The sequence below is a fragment of the Neovison vison genome, chromosome 3 (genome assembly GCF_020171115.1).
Source record: "Neovison vison isolate M4711 chromosome 3, ASM_NN_V1, whole genome shotgun sequence".
In the NCBI taxonomy this organism is placed as follows: domain Eukaryota; kingdom Metazoa; phylum Chordata; class Mammalia; order Carnivora; family Mustelidae; genus Neogale; species Neogale vison.
This window is the reverse complement of record NC_058093.1, coordinates 126,268,576-126,282,969: the sequence shown is the minus strand read 5'-3', so window position 1 is coordinate 126,282,969 and position 14,394 is coordinate 126,268,576. Positions and strand designations below refer to the sequence as shown.

The window sequence follows — 14,394 nt, the reverse complement described above, 5'->3', positions numbered from 1 at the left end:
GACCCGGCCGGGCTCCCTTCATCCTCCCGGGGCAGGCTGCAGAGAGGTTCTCCCTGAGCCCTGCTCGAGGCCCTCCTGAGGCGGGTGAGGGGTGGGGAGTAGCTGGAGCACAGCGTGGGTATGAAGGGGAAGGTCAGGAATTCTCAGGACTGCCCGGGCGCCAAAGAGAGCTCAGCCGCCGCTCGAGGGTGCACGGCGCACGCCCCATTCTCTCCTCCTCTCCTCTTCCCGGCTTCCCGCCCCGGCTGGACGCTGCAACGGAACGAGCTCTGCCCCAGGACTCACGGGCTGGCTTCGACACGACTGTCGGCACGAAAGTCTCCTGAACCTCGGAACCTTGGAACCTCGTCTGGATGTGAAGAGGAACATGCGCAGCCTTCCGGCGCCCGGAGGAAGACGCCGGCCCACGGCCTGTACGTGGCGAGGCTGCTGTTTCAAATCAGCAGAAATAAGACGCTGAAATAAAATGATGCTGGAAAAACGGGATAGCAATAGTGGAAAAAATTAAAAACACCTCACAGGAGCTGCCAAAAGGGCCACGTGGATTCATGCAACATCGACTAAGCACACGGAATAAAGCAAACTCACTTCATTCAGTGAGAACATCCGAAGAGCGGGGCCGGGAATGCCTAAGTCCTGGGTAAAAACCATGACGGAAAAATGAACAGTTCTGACTTTTGAGAGCTTGTACGCTAGAAGACTTCACAGAGCCCAACACAAAGTGAGAAGAAAGTAAAGCGAACAACAAGATTCATTCCCAAGCTGTACCGAGTTCCTGTTAATTAAGAAAAGGACAAACACCACATTATAAAAATGGACCAAGGGCATGAACAGGTCAATCCCTCGAGAAATGCAAATGGCCAGCGATCCTGCAAACACACTCACTCTCACAGGAGCCAGAAGATGTAAACTACGGCAGAAAAAACATGAAGAACATTCTCTTCCTTCTGGTAGGCGAGTGCAGGAGATTTATGATCCCTGGCACCCTTGAAAGTGTGGGCCGATGGCCATACTCGTGAGCTGCTGGTGGACATGGGGACAATCATGGCCTGCCTGGTGGTACCCACAGAAACAGAACACATGCAAACCCCCAAACCAGCCATCAGGTACCGAAACAGGTCTCGGCAAACTCCCAAGCGTTCTCAACGGCCCGTTACTGGCAGCTACAAGCAACGCTATTTGTAACGAAGCAACTTGAAGGTCCGTCAACAGGCAAATGAATTACGATCGTACTTCACTTTCAGACGGCTCAAGAGTGAAGCAGATTCCTTTATCGACATGGACGATTTCCGAGACATTATATAGAAAAAGAAACTTTCAGAACAGAACAAACAGGATAATCTCATCAGGTGTCCAAACAAGAAAAATGTACAGACGCGGATCTACTGACACATGTAAACACATCTGAAAGGACTGAAGAGGACAAGAACCCAAGTGTCTCCAGCACACGAGGGAGGACAGTCGAGGAGGGCGGTTTCTCACGCGCACGTTCAGACACCGCGGATCAGCTGCACTTGGCTTGCGTTCGTGAGACCTGCTGACTTTCAGGAGGAGAGGGGGCAGAATTTTAAACTCAGCAGCATGGGCCTGCACGGTCTGGCCCAGGCCGTGTGCTGGCTCCTCCTCTGCCACCTCCCACTGCTGGGCCCGTGAGGGACACAGGGCCAGGGAGGCAGCCTCGGGAGGAGGGAGAGCCTGGGGAGTGTGGGGTGAGCGGTTCTAAGGCAAGAAAACCAGGTCCAGGGTCCCTGACCTTGCCCCCAAGACCTTCCTCCCCACCAAGGGCACCAGGAGGAGCAGAGACGTGAGGAGCTCATCTTGCATCCAGGGCAGAGGGACGGGCTCTCCCAGGAGGAGGCTCAAAGGGCGCTCCATTCCTGGAGTTTCTATGGCCAGTGGCTGCAACCTGGGATCCTGTCTCAGCCCCGGGACAGAAGAAAGAAGGCAAGCACAGGTGTCCTCCGCGATCAGACCCAAAGCCCCAGGGTCCACTGCTCCCCAACACCATGACTTACCGTGTGGGGTACGTATTTGATGTTATGTGATGCCCTGTTTCCACACTACCCTTCACCCGCCCGACTGGAAGGGGAGGGAAGAAAGGAGCAAAGAGCTCGAAGGGAAGGAGACGAGCAGCAGCGGGCCGGTGGGCGACAGGAAGTTCCCCCCAGTGCCCCATCCCCACCCAGATGTGCTCCGCCCCTCACAGGTGTGCCACAGGTCTGAAAACTGCTGCCAGCAGCCACAGCAAACACCCCCCCTTAAAATTGGATCTCAAAATTTGAAGGAAAAAATCTTTAACTCAAGATTGGGGGAGAAGGAAGCAAGCAAGGAAGACAGGCAGGTAGGTTGGCTATTCAATCCTGACCTAGAATGGAAAAGCAATGTTCAGAGCACAGGCTATTGAAAGGTACAAGACTCTAAGGTCCGCCAAGGGTGGCGGGCTCGCAAGGCAGTTCTGCAAAAGCAATTTTATCTATTCGTAACTAACTTGCAAGCATGATGCCCTTTTATAACTGGGTTTCGAAACAGTATCAAGAATTTGTTTCTAAGCTGTGTGTGTGTAGGCTTATCACCATGGAAACTGCAGACACTCTGCAGAGAACCTAACCAGAACCTTCCTGTTCAGAGTTCCCAAAATCTGCTGTCAGAACTTCACAATTCCTTTCACACCTAAACCTCAGGAACCCCGCACGTCGTCTCTTGGTGACACACTGAACGGCTCCCTGAGGCTCTCACCAGTAACTTCACCACCCGTGAAGGAGGTTCACCATAACAACTCCTAAGTGTTTACGCCTTGTTTCCAAGTGCCGACCCTTCTAGCACACTGCATCATTTTTGAAAACACGGTACCTGACGTCTCCTTAAAATGGAAATGTTCAAGCCACCCCACTACTATCAATTTCGAATCTGAGGCCAAAACCGTCTGCAGAAGTCCTATGCCATGAACTGTGTTGTCATCAATGTTTCAAAAACCAGCAATATCATAAACGAGTCTTCTATCAAAGGAACTACGGTAACTAGAAAGGACAACTGGAAATGATCATCCTTTCCGTATCACAACGTTCTCCAGGTGTCCAATCCAATTAACAAGCTGAGCCCACGCCGCTCACGCGCCGAACAGCCTCATCTTGTGACCCAGGAGGAAGCTGACAGCCCCTGGGCCTGTGTCACAGGCACGCACGCGCCAGATCCTGGGAGGAGGGCCGACCCCACCAGAGGGGACCACTCAGTGATCCCTTTACATGGGGGATCTGAAGAACCGGTGAGGTAACAGACGGTGCTGGAAGTAAGTATTTTGCAGAAGAAAGAAGACGATTAAGACTCGGATGGGGCACGCTTTCACAAGACTGGAAGCCCAAATGCCTTACTAATCTCTGAAAATACTCGTCTCAAATCAACGCCTGCCTTTGTAAATACAACAGGAGCCGAGACATCCTGCAAATGGAAAGGACTGCCCTCGCCTCCCGCAGAATCAAGTAGGACCCCAGGAAGGAAGCTGTGACCTTCTGACCATCCGGAGAAGACCATGCCTCACTTTTTAATTCTAGTAAAATACAGATCTTAAAAAAAAAAAAAAAAAAAAATCTAAAACCGAAGTCTGTCTGAAGACCCAAAGGCTTATGCAAATCGGGTATGCAAATCCTGATGCTACCAGCAGCCCACAAAGGTTTCACCCAGAACCGGCCTCAGATTAGGTCCAGCACACAGGCTATTAAGGAACATCAAAAAGAAAGAAAAAACTAAACTTATAAATGAAATGTTATGATTCTGTGCCAGAGAGGGGCACACAAAACAATCACCAAATGAAGGCTCAGTGCTTGGAGAAGGAGAGGCTAACTCACTGAGGAATTCAGCTTGCCCGCCGCGCTCAGACCGCCGAGGAGGAGGCTGAACAGGAGAACCCAGGGCCCACGGGCAGGCTCCCCGCCACGGGCTCTGGGCCGTCCTCTTCCCGGGCCTTCCAGACAACCGGGGCTCCCTGGTGGAACCATGGGGGATCGGGAGGGCCCTGCCTGTCCCGGGCCACACGGGTGAGCAGTGTTTTGACGAGTCACCACCTGCACGCACAGGATGGCCCCGGGAAGGGCCGGGCTGAGGGCGCCAAGCCCACCAACTGTGCTGACTGGCAACTGCTGGGGACACAAGCAGGGAGGTGGGAACCACATGGTGACCTCAGTCCCTGCTTCCTGAGATGCTGGGTCGGGGGAGCATGGGCTGTGTGTCCTCCGGCACTGGGGATGGGACAGGCCCAGTCCACTTCTGCTCCCCTGCACACAAGCGACTCCCAGGAGTCCTGAGAGACACAAAGTCCCAAGCTGATCCCAAGTCTGGCACTGGCTGGCTACGACTGGCAGTAGCCCCAGAAACAGCCAACTCCTGCCGTGCCACGAGGCCAGTGTGCTGGGCCGTGTGCACAGGATTCTAAAGCTCAGGCACAGGATGATATGAGTATCCGCTCTCACCCGAGCCCCACTGTCCGTCCACACCACCATCATGGGCCACGGGCCTCTTGAAGCCGGCAAGCACACGCTCCCCCACGGGAGTCAGATCTCAGCAAGGCTCACTGCAAACCCGAGGTGCTCCTGCTCCGTCCCAGGGCGGCTGGCAGCCATGGCTGGAGTCGTGCAGGCCATGGCGCAGCAGGGCTGAACGAGGCAAAACCTTACCCTCAGTGAGATCACAACAGCGGCAGGCGCGGGAGGTAAAGAGGACAAGTGGTACAGGAGGGTCCTGGTACGGAGCGGGAGTGACGCGCGCGGGCTCCGGGATGACCCAGCAGGGAGGACAGGACTGGCCACGGGGCCGAGAGGGGCTTCCCAGGTCCAGGGCACACTCAGGCCACACAGAGGGCACGTGGGGGTTCTAGACGAGGCCTGCGGGGTGTGGCGAAGGAGCACCAGCGGACCGTGGTCCCAGAAGGCCTGCACAAGGAACGGCGTGCCTCCACTCGCTACCTAACGGGTGCCCGGCCTCCAACAAATACCTGGAAACCGTGTGAAGAAGGGGACGCGGTGACAGGTGCCACATCACCGCCTCAGAGGATAAGCAACTGGCAGGTGTGCAGACGCAGCAGGGATGCCTGGCCCACGTCTAGGACGGCCCTGCGACAGGCAACATCTTCAGGGCGATGCCACGCCCGCAGATGCCACCCCCACTGACTGGGTGAGCCCCTCCTACAGAGCTGACCTGGAACTACCTTACCCCAACGAGCAAATGCGGATTGTCCAGAAGCAAAACCAGGTCAGCCTGCTCAGCAGATACTCCCAGAGCGGACAGGAGCCAGGCCTCCCCGCGGACCCCCTGTGGACGCTCCCAGACCTGGTGAGACCCAGGCCTCCCCGCGGACCACCACCCACAGGGCTTGGGTTGGAGAACCGGACGGACTTCTATCCCGTCGATGCACAGAATCCATAAAGAGGGCCCCTTCCACGTCACGTCAGGAGGAACAAGCTCAAGTCGGAAGCGGAGAAGACCAAGAGCCCTTCTTTGTGACAAAATGACAAAGAGGACACTGAAACCCAGGATGATGCCAGAAACCACGGCCAGCATCATGCCTACAGCAGGGCGAGAAAAACTGCATCCAGCAGGACAAGGACTGAAACAACAGAATTCAGGACGTGAACCAAAGGCAGAGGAGGTGGAAAAGCGGTTACACATCAGCTAAGACTCTCTACAGACCCAGCGCGTCCATGTTCATTAGGATGCAGGGACGCAGATCATTCTGCCGGGAGAGGACGCCCTCTGAGTGCCCACCCCAAACAGGCTCCCGCGTGACAGACGCCCGGCCTCCACCCCTCGGAGCCAGCCTCCAGTCAGAACTGGGGATCCAGAACCCCGCATGGGGTCTAGGCCACCTCGTGCCTCGAGCGACAGGGCAGCACAGGGACCCTCTCCAAGGCTGGAAACCAGATGCTGAGGCCCCAGCTCGGATCAAGAGCCGACAAGAGCTGTGCCCACAGGACACCGACCACAGGCCAGGCACCCGAGGAGCGCGGCAAGGACAGCCTGAGCAGGGACATCGCGGCCCCCATGGCCACTGGGGGACTGGACACTTGTGGAGCTCCAGAGTGAACACCACGCTGCCCCTCAGTGCAAAGGTGACTTGCGACCTGGCATCTGCTGACCGGGCTGCCCTCCGCAACGCACGCTGCCCGCTTCTGGAAAACCAGAATAATTCCTATAACCCAGTCCCTGCCCTGATGAAACCGGGACAGACTCCTTTCCGACTCTAAAATCCTGCAATCCTGTCTTGTATGACGAAGTAAAAGGAGAGAGATCAAACAGAGCGCGTGAATGATGCCAGCAAACCCAACGTTTGCCGGGGCCTGGTGCATGGTTCTGGGAACCAGAGCCCATATGTGAGTCTCGGTGAAAGGAAGAAAACCCCAGCATCTCGTCTCCAGAGTCTGACGCCGTTCGTGCTGCAGTATATTCGCTCTGGAGGTCAGGGGACGCGTCATTCTGCTCAAGCGGACATCAGCCTGCAGGCCATGCATAGACACCCACATCGGAAAAATCAAAATACCAACAAACATACTCTCGTCGTAACTCAACGTCCTCCAGTAATTCAGAGCGCGTAGCGGGATGCTGGCTGCGCGGGGGCAGGCCCCCTCGTGGGTGGACGTGTCACCAACACTGATGCATGCAGGTCCCGGCCGCTAAGACGCGGGCTGAGACCACAGGGCGCTCTGCTTCCGACGGCCAAGTACACCTGAGCTGCTTTTCCGAAGACCTGCCCTGCGTGTTCCCACCAGACAGGACATGACGCGGCGGTTTTCCAGCTCCACCTCCGTTCTCTGACTCCAACGGCGAGAGCTGCCTCTGCTCCACGGAGCTGGAACGGCCGGGCGTTCCAGGACACTCTTCTGGAACCCGGAACAGCCCGGCTCTGCCATCGTCTCCGGCTCCAGGGAGAAGGGAACGACCCGGCACTGCTGGGAACAGGGCCTGGCACCCGCCACGCGGCCGAGCGCGTCCCAGGTTTCCGGCCTGGCACCTGACATCCCCGGCGGGGCGTGCCCCCGGGCCCTCCCGACCGGGCATCGGCCCGTGTGGACGTTCATTTGGTACTGCTGAGGGCGACCCCCAGGTCGCTGGAGCGGCAGAGAACCTGGACAAGGCAAGCCGAGCAACCTGCCCGCAGCTCAGGAGCCGGACCGGAGGAGTCCTGTTACCAGTTCCGCGGGCTCACCGAGGACAGAGGGTGCCGACCAGCCAGGCCCCCGCTCAGAAGGACCACCTGCTGTAGCCCCGTCGGGCAAGGCTGTGGTGCTGGGATGGAAGCGTCCCCAGACATACTGGCTGTCCCTCCCCGCAGGGGCAAACAATAACCTGTCGCCGGTCTGCACCTGGGGCTCCCGTCCACCCTCCTTTCTCCCTTTTCCCTTCCACACCCCCACCCCGGACACACCGGCTCATGCTCAGCCCCTGGGTGGGGCCGATGCCACGGTCCCTCCCGCTCACTCCGTCCGTGTGGTGGCCAGAAAACACAGGGTCTGCGACACGGGTCCCAGCTTCGCCACTCAGGACACGCATCTCGAGTGGATCTGGCCAGAAGCGCAGTGAGTTCCTTCTGCTCTGCACTGAAGCAAACCCTGAGACAAGCGATCGTCAGAGCTCCCCGTCTCGGCAGGCCCAGCTGCCCCGGACCAGCACCGGTTTGCTAGGTTCTCCTGGAACCCAGGGACAACGGGCGGACGGCCGAGAACATGCTCTCCCCGAGCCGTCCTGAGGATCGTCTGAGCTCTGAGAAGCGGAAAGAACGCCTGCTGGACCTCCGCGGCCCTGCCCCAGCACGGCAGGCCCTCCTCCCCCGCCCCTCCCCGAGCACCGGGGCCTCCTCCCCCGCCCCGGCAGCACCGCGGCCGCCAGTCGCACAGTCTCGGGGCGTGCGTGCAGGAGAGACGGGGCATCCTCCTGCGTAAGATGGACAGGAGAGAGCCGTGATGCACGAGGCTGTTGGCCTGCGGGGCGGGGGGGCAGGGGTTGACAAGCAGAGTGAGCCCGGCACCGGGGCTTCCAGAAGGAAATCCCGTTCTTCTTCCCATTCCCTGATGATACCGTTCAGTGCTGGAAACGCTCTCCTTAATTCCCCAACCTGCGTATCACACCGTGGCCCTTGTTCTAAGACCCCATTCCTCTCTGTGTGCAGCAGACACTTTAGTGGGCCGGAAGCAAGGATCTGCGCTCTCGCAGGACTTCATCTAGAACTCGTGGTTCTGCCACCGTCCAGCCGCACTGAGCACGCAAAGACGTACAGAGAGGCAGGCGCACCGGAAGCTGGGCTCGGAGTGACAGCCGTGCGGAGAACACCCAGTGGTCCAAACCGAGGCAGTCACGTAAGTCTTTGCAGAAACTAGACGCAAATGGTGGGAATGCGGTCCTTGGCATTTTGCCCGAAGGCAGGAAGACACAGCGTGATGGCCCCAGATAGGGGAGGCCACCCAAAGGTGCTCCTCACGATGGCTCGGCTTGTGAACCAGCCTGTGCAAGACACGCTCAACAGAGGTCCCTCATTCTGGAACTGCCCACAAGCTCTTTGGGCAGAACCCATGTGGGTTTATTGGTCAGCACTTCTTCATCCCCACGGTGACCTCTGCGTGCCCGGACTCTGCTTTGTGTTGGAAACGCTCGTTTTATAAACCTGAACTGCATCCCCTCTCAACACTTCTCTCTTCCCTAACTCAAAGGTTTCCTTTTTTCGTGAGCTCCAAAAGTGCCCCTTCTCTGCCAGGGCTACACCACCGTCTCAGTGGAGGGCTGAGATCCAGCTCAGGAACACATTCGATACTTGATTTCTATTCACAGGTTGCTCTTCTACCATTTTTAGTCAGTAAGGAGGGCTGCCTGGACCCAGTTTTCCATGGAAATAAAGGGAATGTGACAGAGCTTTTCAAACAAGCACATGGCTTTCATGGCGGGGGGGGGGTTCTTTTAATTAATCTGATAATGCAAAGTTTCTCCAGGGCCAAAAGCAGCATTCAAATCCATTCCTGGTTGTCAAAAAAATGTCTGGGTAAAATTATGGCACAGTGGGGACTTGCTGCGCAGGGTCCCAAAGACGGAACTGTACTGTCGACTTTGCTTCCACCAGAAGGCACATTCGTCTCGTGTGACCTACTGTGTGTGGCTCTGATCTCACGCTCCACATATTTCCTCTAACAATTCTGGCCGGGCACCCCACCCAAGTTCTTCAGAATGGTAAGGTGCCTGTATGTGTAAGATGTAATTCCTCTGTTAGGAGTAGCAGAGGCACACTGCAGATCGAGAAATGGGATTCAAAATACTCGTCTGCTTTTCCAAAGTCTTTAGCCAAACCCCGAGAACGGAGTGTCTGTGGGGTTCCCGTGGACTGTAACGCACGTCTCACTCCTCAAAGAACACCCATGAAGCTGTGGTTTACTGCCCACACTGGACCACGGAGGGCCTGCTGTGCTTCCCAAGTCTGTAGTCTTTGGAGGAAAGAGTCTGCTCCTCAGAGCCACAAAAGGTACCCATGCAGACCCACAATGTTCTTCAATACTTTATGCCACTGTCATGACCTAAATTTCCGTTTCTGGTCTCTCAAGGAGCTAGAATATTCTGTCGATTCTACTGTGAACTTGCTGAACTAGGACATGAACACATGAACTTGTTACAGAAACATCTGATATATCAGGTTTCTCAAAAAAAAAAAAAAAGATCACATATAGAAAATACATATAATGTCATTACGAGGGAAACAATGATCTCAAAGTTAATGAATCTAAGATGAAAAAAGTGAATTCCAATGTATAGTGATAATCACTCAATCTTTTCAACATTTTCAAAGTACTATTGAATTAGATTATTAATCATTTGACCAACATCACCACAGATGAGAGAAAGGCTCAAGAGCTTTTTTAAATATTAAAAATACCAACCTCCAAAAAAAAAGACTTAGTTGTAACCTAGTATTATCCAACGCACTCCAAAAACAGTTATAGTGCTATTGGAATATCATCAGTAAAATCATAATTTTCAAAACTTTTAAAAGAGAAAAACCAAGAATTAATCTTCAAAAACCCCAACCAAAGGTCGCAGCTGGGTGGCCCAGGTTTTAGGACGACTTGGAGAAGGAGCGGTGGTTTGTTTTCAGAGAGGAGCGTGTTCTGCTCCTCCCCACAGGTTAGTAAGAAATGAAACGGGAAGCAAGGGTCAGTGTGCAGTGTGCCACTGCTCGTCTTGGACGGATCCTTAAAAGGTATATGCAGGGGTCAGCACGGGCTTCTCTACAGGACTCGAGAAACAACTCTCTTCCACACTGTTCCTCAGTACATCTGAGGAGAACACACTCTCATATGACACACAGATAAACCTATAATGAACCCTGTGCCAGAGAACGGGCTAGGCCCCTCAGAAGGAAAAAAAGGACGCAGATTTTGCTTTGGAGGAATGCACGCGTGTTGTTTTCTTCACTACCAATCGTAAAGAGCCCTCCTGAAGCTCCTGGGTTTCTACACCACAGGCCTTTCAGGTACAAGCAACATCCACGAGCCAGTTTCCAGGGAGAAGAGAAAAACACTCCCAGTGATGCAGGGAAAGTTATAAGTTCTGTCACTGGAACAACCCTTTCCACTAAAAAGAATTACCCAAAACAAAAAATAATAATTAAAATATCAAAACGCTTAAGATGTCTAAAAAGTAGGAAAATGACGAAAACAAAGTCAGCAAAGCATCTTTAAATATTTACCTAGCTGCTGTTTGGAAAGTCATCTGTTCCAGTGAGCCGTCCCTAAACCCACAGGGTTACTTGAACCCGAGGAGATTAATTAGAAGAGCACACCGATTGGAAGTTACTCCTTTACTCGGCTGTCTGGTGCAAAGGAGAAAGGCAGAGGCAGGGGTGTGCGTGTGTGTGTGTGTGTGTGTGCGCGTGCGTGCGTGCGCACACATGCGCGTGCCGCCTGGGGAGGGCCAGGCTCTGGGACTGCGGAGAAAGAGAAGGGCACGCCGTGGACGTGTCCCATCACCTGTTAATTGCTCAGAAATGACTGATGTCCCAGAGAAACCATGAATTCAACAGACCAACGTTGTTAATTAATGCAAACACATCTGGGCAAATTAGCGAGAAAGGAGCGTGAAGTGGCGCGGACAGGCACCTGTGCCTGCACCCAGCAGCCCGAGCTCCAAGTATGTACCGGCTGCCTGACGCCTCGCGGGGGCCACCCGGCCGGCAGGGTCTACCCGGGCCTGGGAAACCAGACCCCCAGGGTGCAGGGCTGAGCCTGGGCCTGGGTTCTGTGGGTACTACCCGGACCCAAGGCCACCCCCTGCCAGTCTGCTGGGCCTGGGCCGCCTGGGCTGAGGGCTACCGGTCAGAGGGCCGCCAGGGCCCCTATGCAGGCACGGGTTCCCTGGGCACTGTTCAGGGTTACTTTGGGAAGGGCTAAGGGCGCACAGAGCTACCTGGACCTGTGTTCCCTGGTTGTGGGGCTCCCGGGGCTGGGATCCCCGGGCTCTGGGACATCCGGACATGGACCACTTGGGCACAGGGCTCCCGAGCCGGGGCTACCTGGGCGCCGGTCACCCAGGTACAGAGCTCCCTGGGCCCTCACTCTCTGAGCCCAGGTGCACGTGCTCACCTGCCGCAGGGTCCGCCGCCCCGTCCTCTCCACTCTCGTCCGCAGCCTCCTCAGCCAGGCCCGAGCCCGGGGAGTCAGCGGCGGCTCCGCAGGCCGAGCCGGGGCTGCTGGGCTGCGAGGCCGAGTCGCCCTCGCTGAGCGAGCCGCAGCGCGCCCGGGGCGCGCGCTCCCCAGGGCCGTGGCGGTCTCGGCGCGCGCGGCGGTGCACCCGCGAGTGCAGGACCATCTGGTGGTACGTGCGGAAGATCTTGCAGCACTCGAAGCACTCGGACGACTTGCCGTGGCCCGCGGGGGCGGCGGTGCGGCGGCTGGGGCGGGCAGCCGGCCTGGGGTCCAGGGGCCCGGGCAGGGGGTCCCCGGGCACGCCCGCCCGCTTGCGCGGGGGCCCCTGCGCGCCCGGCTCCGGCTCGCGCTTGCGCTTCTCCTGGCTCACCAGGATGTACTCGCGACGCTCCTTGTCGAAGGCCACGTCCCCGGCCAGCGCCTCGTCCCACGCCCCGTACTTGAGGTACTCGGCGGGCTCGGCCACCTTGCCCCGCGTGGCCAGCTGCCAGGCCTGGTAGCTGTTGACCGGGTCTAGCTCGGCCACACGACGCCCCGCCTGCCCGCGGGCGGGCGCGCCGGCCACCGCAGGCCGCAGGTTGAGGCACCGAAGGAAGAGCTGCTGGGGGTCTGGGGCGCCGCCATGCACCGCGCCCTCCCCCGCCGGGGCCCGCGAGCGGCCGGCTTCCACCCTGCGGTGGATGGCGTTGTGCGCGTTCAAGCTGTCCAGGTTTGTAAACAGGTTCCCGCACTTGGTGCAGACTTCGTAGAGGGACAGGCCAGCCACGATCATCTCCTCCTGCACCACGTTGTTGATGGTGGCGATGGGGTCGGGCTCGCTCCTGGGTTTGTTCTTGCTCCCGGTCTTAGGCCCGTGCGCCTTCATGTGGTTCTTGAGGAACCACGGCTCCTTGAATCTCCGGCCACATATGTGGCAGCCGTGGTCAAAGGAGCCCCTGTGCTTCTTCATGTGAGCCTTCAGGAACCAGGTCTGGCTGAAGGCCTGGCCGCACACCTCGCAGGGGAACTCCCCGGGGGTCAGCTCGGGCTTGCCGTTCTCCACGTAGGACTCCGCCCCGCTGGGCACCTGCGCGGTGATGTGGTCCTTCTCGATGTGGCTCAGCAGGGACTCCTCCCGCAACGTCATGTAGCTGCACAGCCGGCACCGGAAGGGCTTGTGGGCCTGGTGCACATGCTGCTCCAGGTCCTTCTTGCGCTCAAACTTGCACTTGCAGAAGGAGCACTGGGCGGCCGCCTTGCCCTCGTCCGGGGCGCTGGCGGCCCCCTCGGCCTCCTTCTTGCTGCTACGCAGCAGGATCTTGCTGTCGTCCACAGGGGCGGCCCCATTGAGGATCTTGTTGCAGGCGGAGGTGCTCTTGGTGGGGCTGGTGCAGCCGTCCAGGCCCTCGGACGCACGCAGCTCCCCGGCCTCAGGCTCGCGGCCCTGGGTCAGGGAGCCCGTGCGGTGGCTGCGGACGTGGATCTTGAGGTTGCCCTTCTGGGAAGCCCTGTGGTCACAGTAGGGACACTTGTAGGGCTTCTCCCCTGTGTGCTTGCGCATGTGCTGTGACAGGGAGCTCTGGAAGGGGAAGGTCTTGCCACAGATGCAGCAGCTGTGGCTCAGGGCCTTGTCTCCGTCCACCTCGGGGCTCCTGCTGGCCCCGGTGGGGCTCGGGCCCCTTCTCAGCTCCACCTCGGCCGCACGGGTGCGATCCATCTCCAGGACCAGGGCTCCCCAGCCAGGGCAGGCGCGGTGTTCTGTCACACGGGCCGGACCTCGTCTTATCTCTCCATTTTCAGATGAGGCTTCTGCTTCCCAGCTGCAGAGACACACCTGCCAGGGCAACCTGCATGTCCTACCTGGAAGCCATGGCAGGCAGCGGAGAGCACCTAGAACAGAAAAGACACGAGAGATCTTAGGAACGAGGTTGCCTGCACCCACGGGGACCCGGCAACATCCACGGAGAGTGACGGGCCCGCTCCTGAAAAAGAGCCAGCCAGTCCCAAAGGAGACACCAACACAAATCCAAGTACGCGTACCAGCAGCTGCTTTCCTCTGAAAGAGAGATAATTAAACAATTATTGATAACTGTATGCTAAATCGTTACAATAAATACTTTACGCGATCGTATGCTAGAGTCCTTCTTTTCAGAAAGGTCCCACATCTGCAGGGAGACCGTGAGGAGAAGAGGTTGTGGCAGCGTGAGCAGCACAGACCACGGAGGGCGGGTGCGAATGAGGAGCACAGGGAAGGGACCAGGGAGAGGGTGGCAAGGGACACAGAGACACAGCCCGTGCCCAGGACACGTGAGCCCCAAAGGCAGCCGGCAAACATACTGCCGTGTGTAGCTGTTGGGGAAACAAGGCTTCGGGACAGAGGCAGATGCACCCCGAGCTCGTGCAAGGTCTGTGGCCGGAACCCGCTGCTCAGGACCGGCTGCCAGCACGGGGGCCCCCGCGGACACCGCCTGCCGGCGCCCAGGGCCACAGAACCACCACCTCTTAGAAGAGCCCCGACCCTCCCACCACCACCCGTCCCCGTCCCACGCTTCTGCTCCTCCAACACCACCGCAGCCCTACCCCCAAAGGGCACCGAGGCTCCGGCCGGAGGGCCCCAGGGCAGAGCAGCCTCTAGACCCCGGGTGTCACGCAGTCACCCCCAACCCCTCTGCACAGGTCACACACCCATGGTGCCTTCCCAGGGAGGCTGGCTACACCTCTCCCTGGCGACAGCAGGTGTCACAGTGCA

General features: G+C 57.6%; 1 protein-coding gene across 2 annotated transcripts in view; it reads right to left on the bottom strand.

Annotated features, from left to right (window-relative positions):
- ZNF516 (zinc finger protein 516) overlaps nt 1–14,394 on the bottom strand; it is a 109,754-nt gene that overhangs the window by 48,520 nt on the left and 46,840 nt on the right. For both annotated transcript variants that reach the window (XM_044242797.1, XM_044242798.1), the window contains exon 2: nt 11,604–13,535. In XM_044242797.1, the coding sequence (XP_044098732.1) occupies nt 11,604–13,362 (1,759 nt within the window). In that variant the 5' untranslated portion in view covers nt 13,363–13,535. The remainder of the gene's footprint in view (nt 1–11,603; nt 13,536–14,394) is intronic.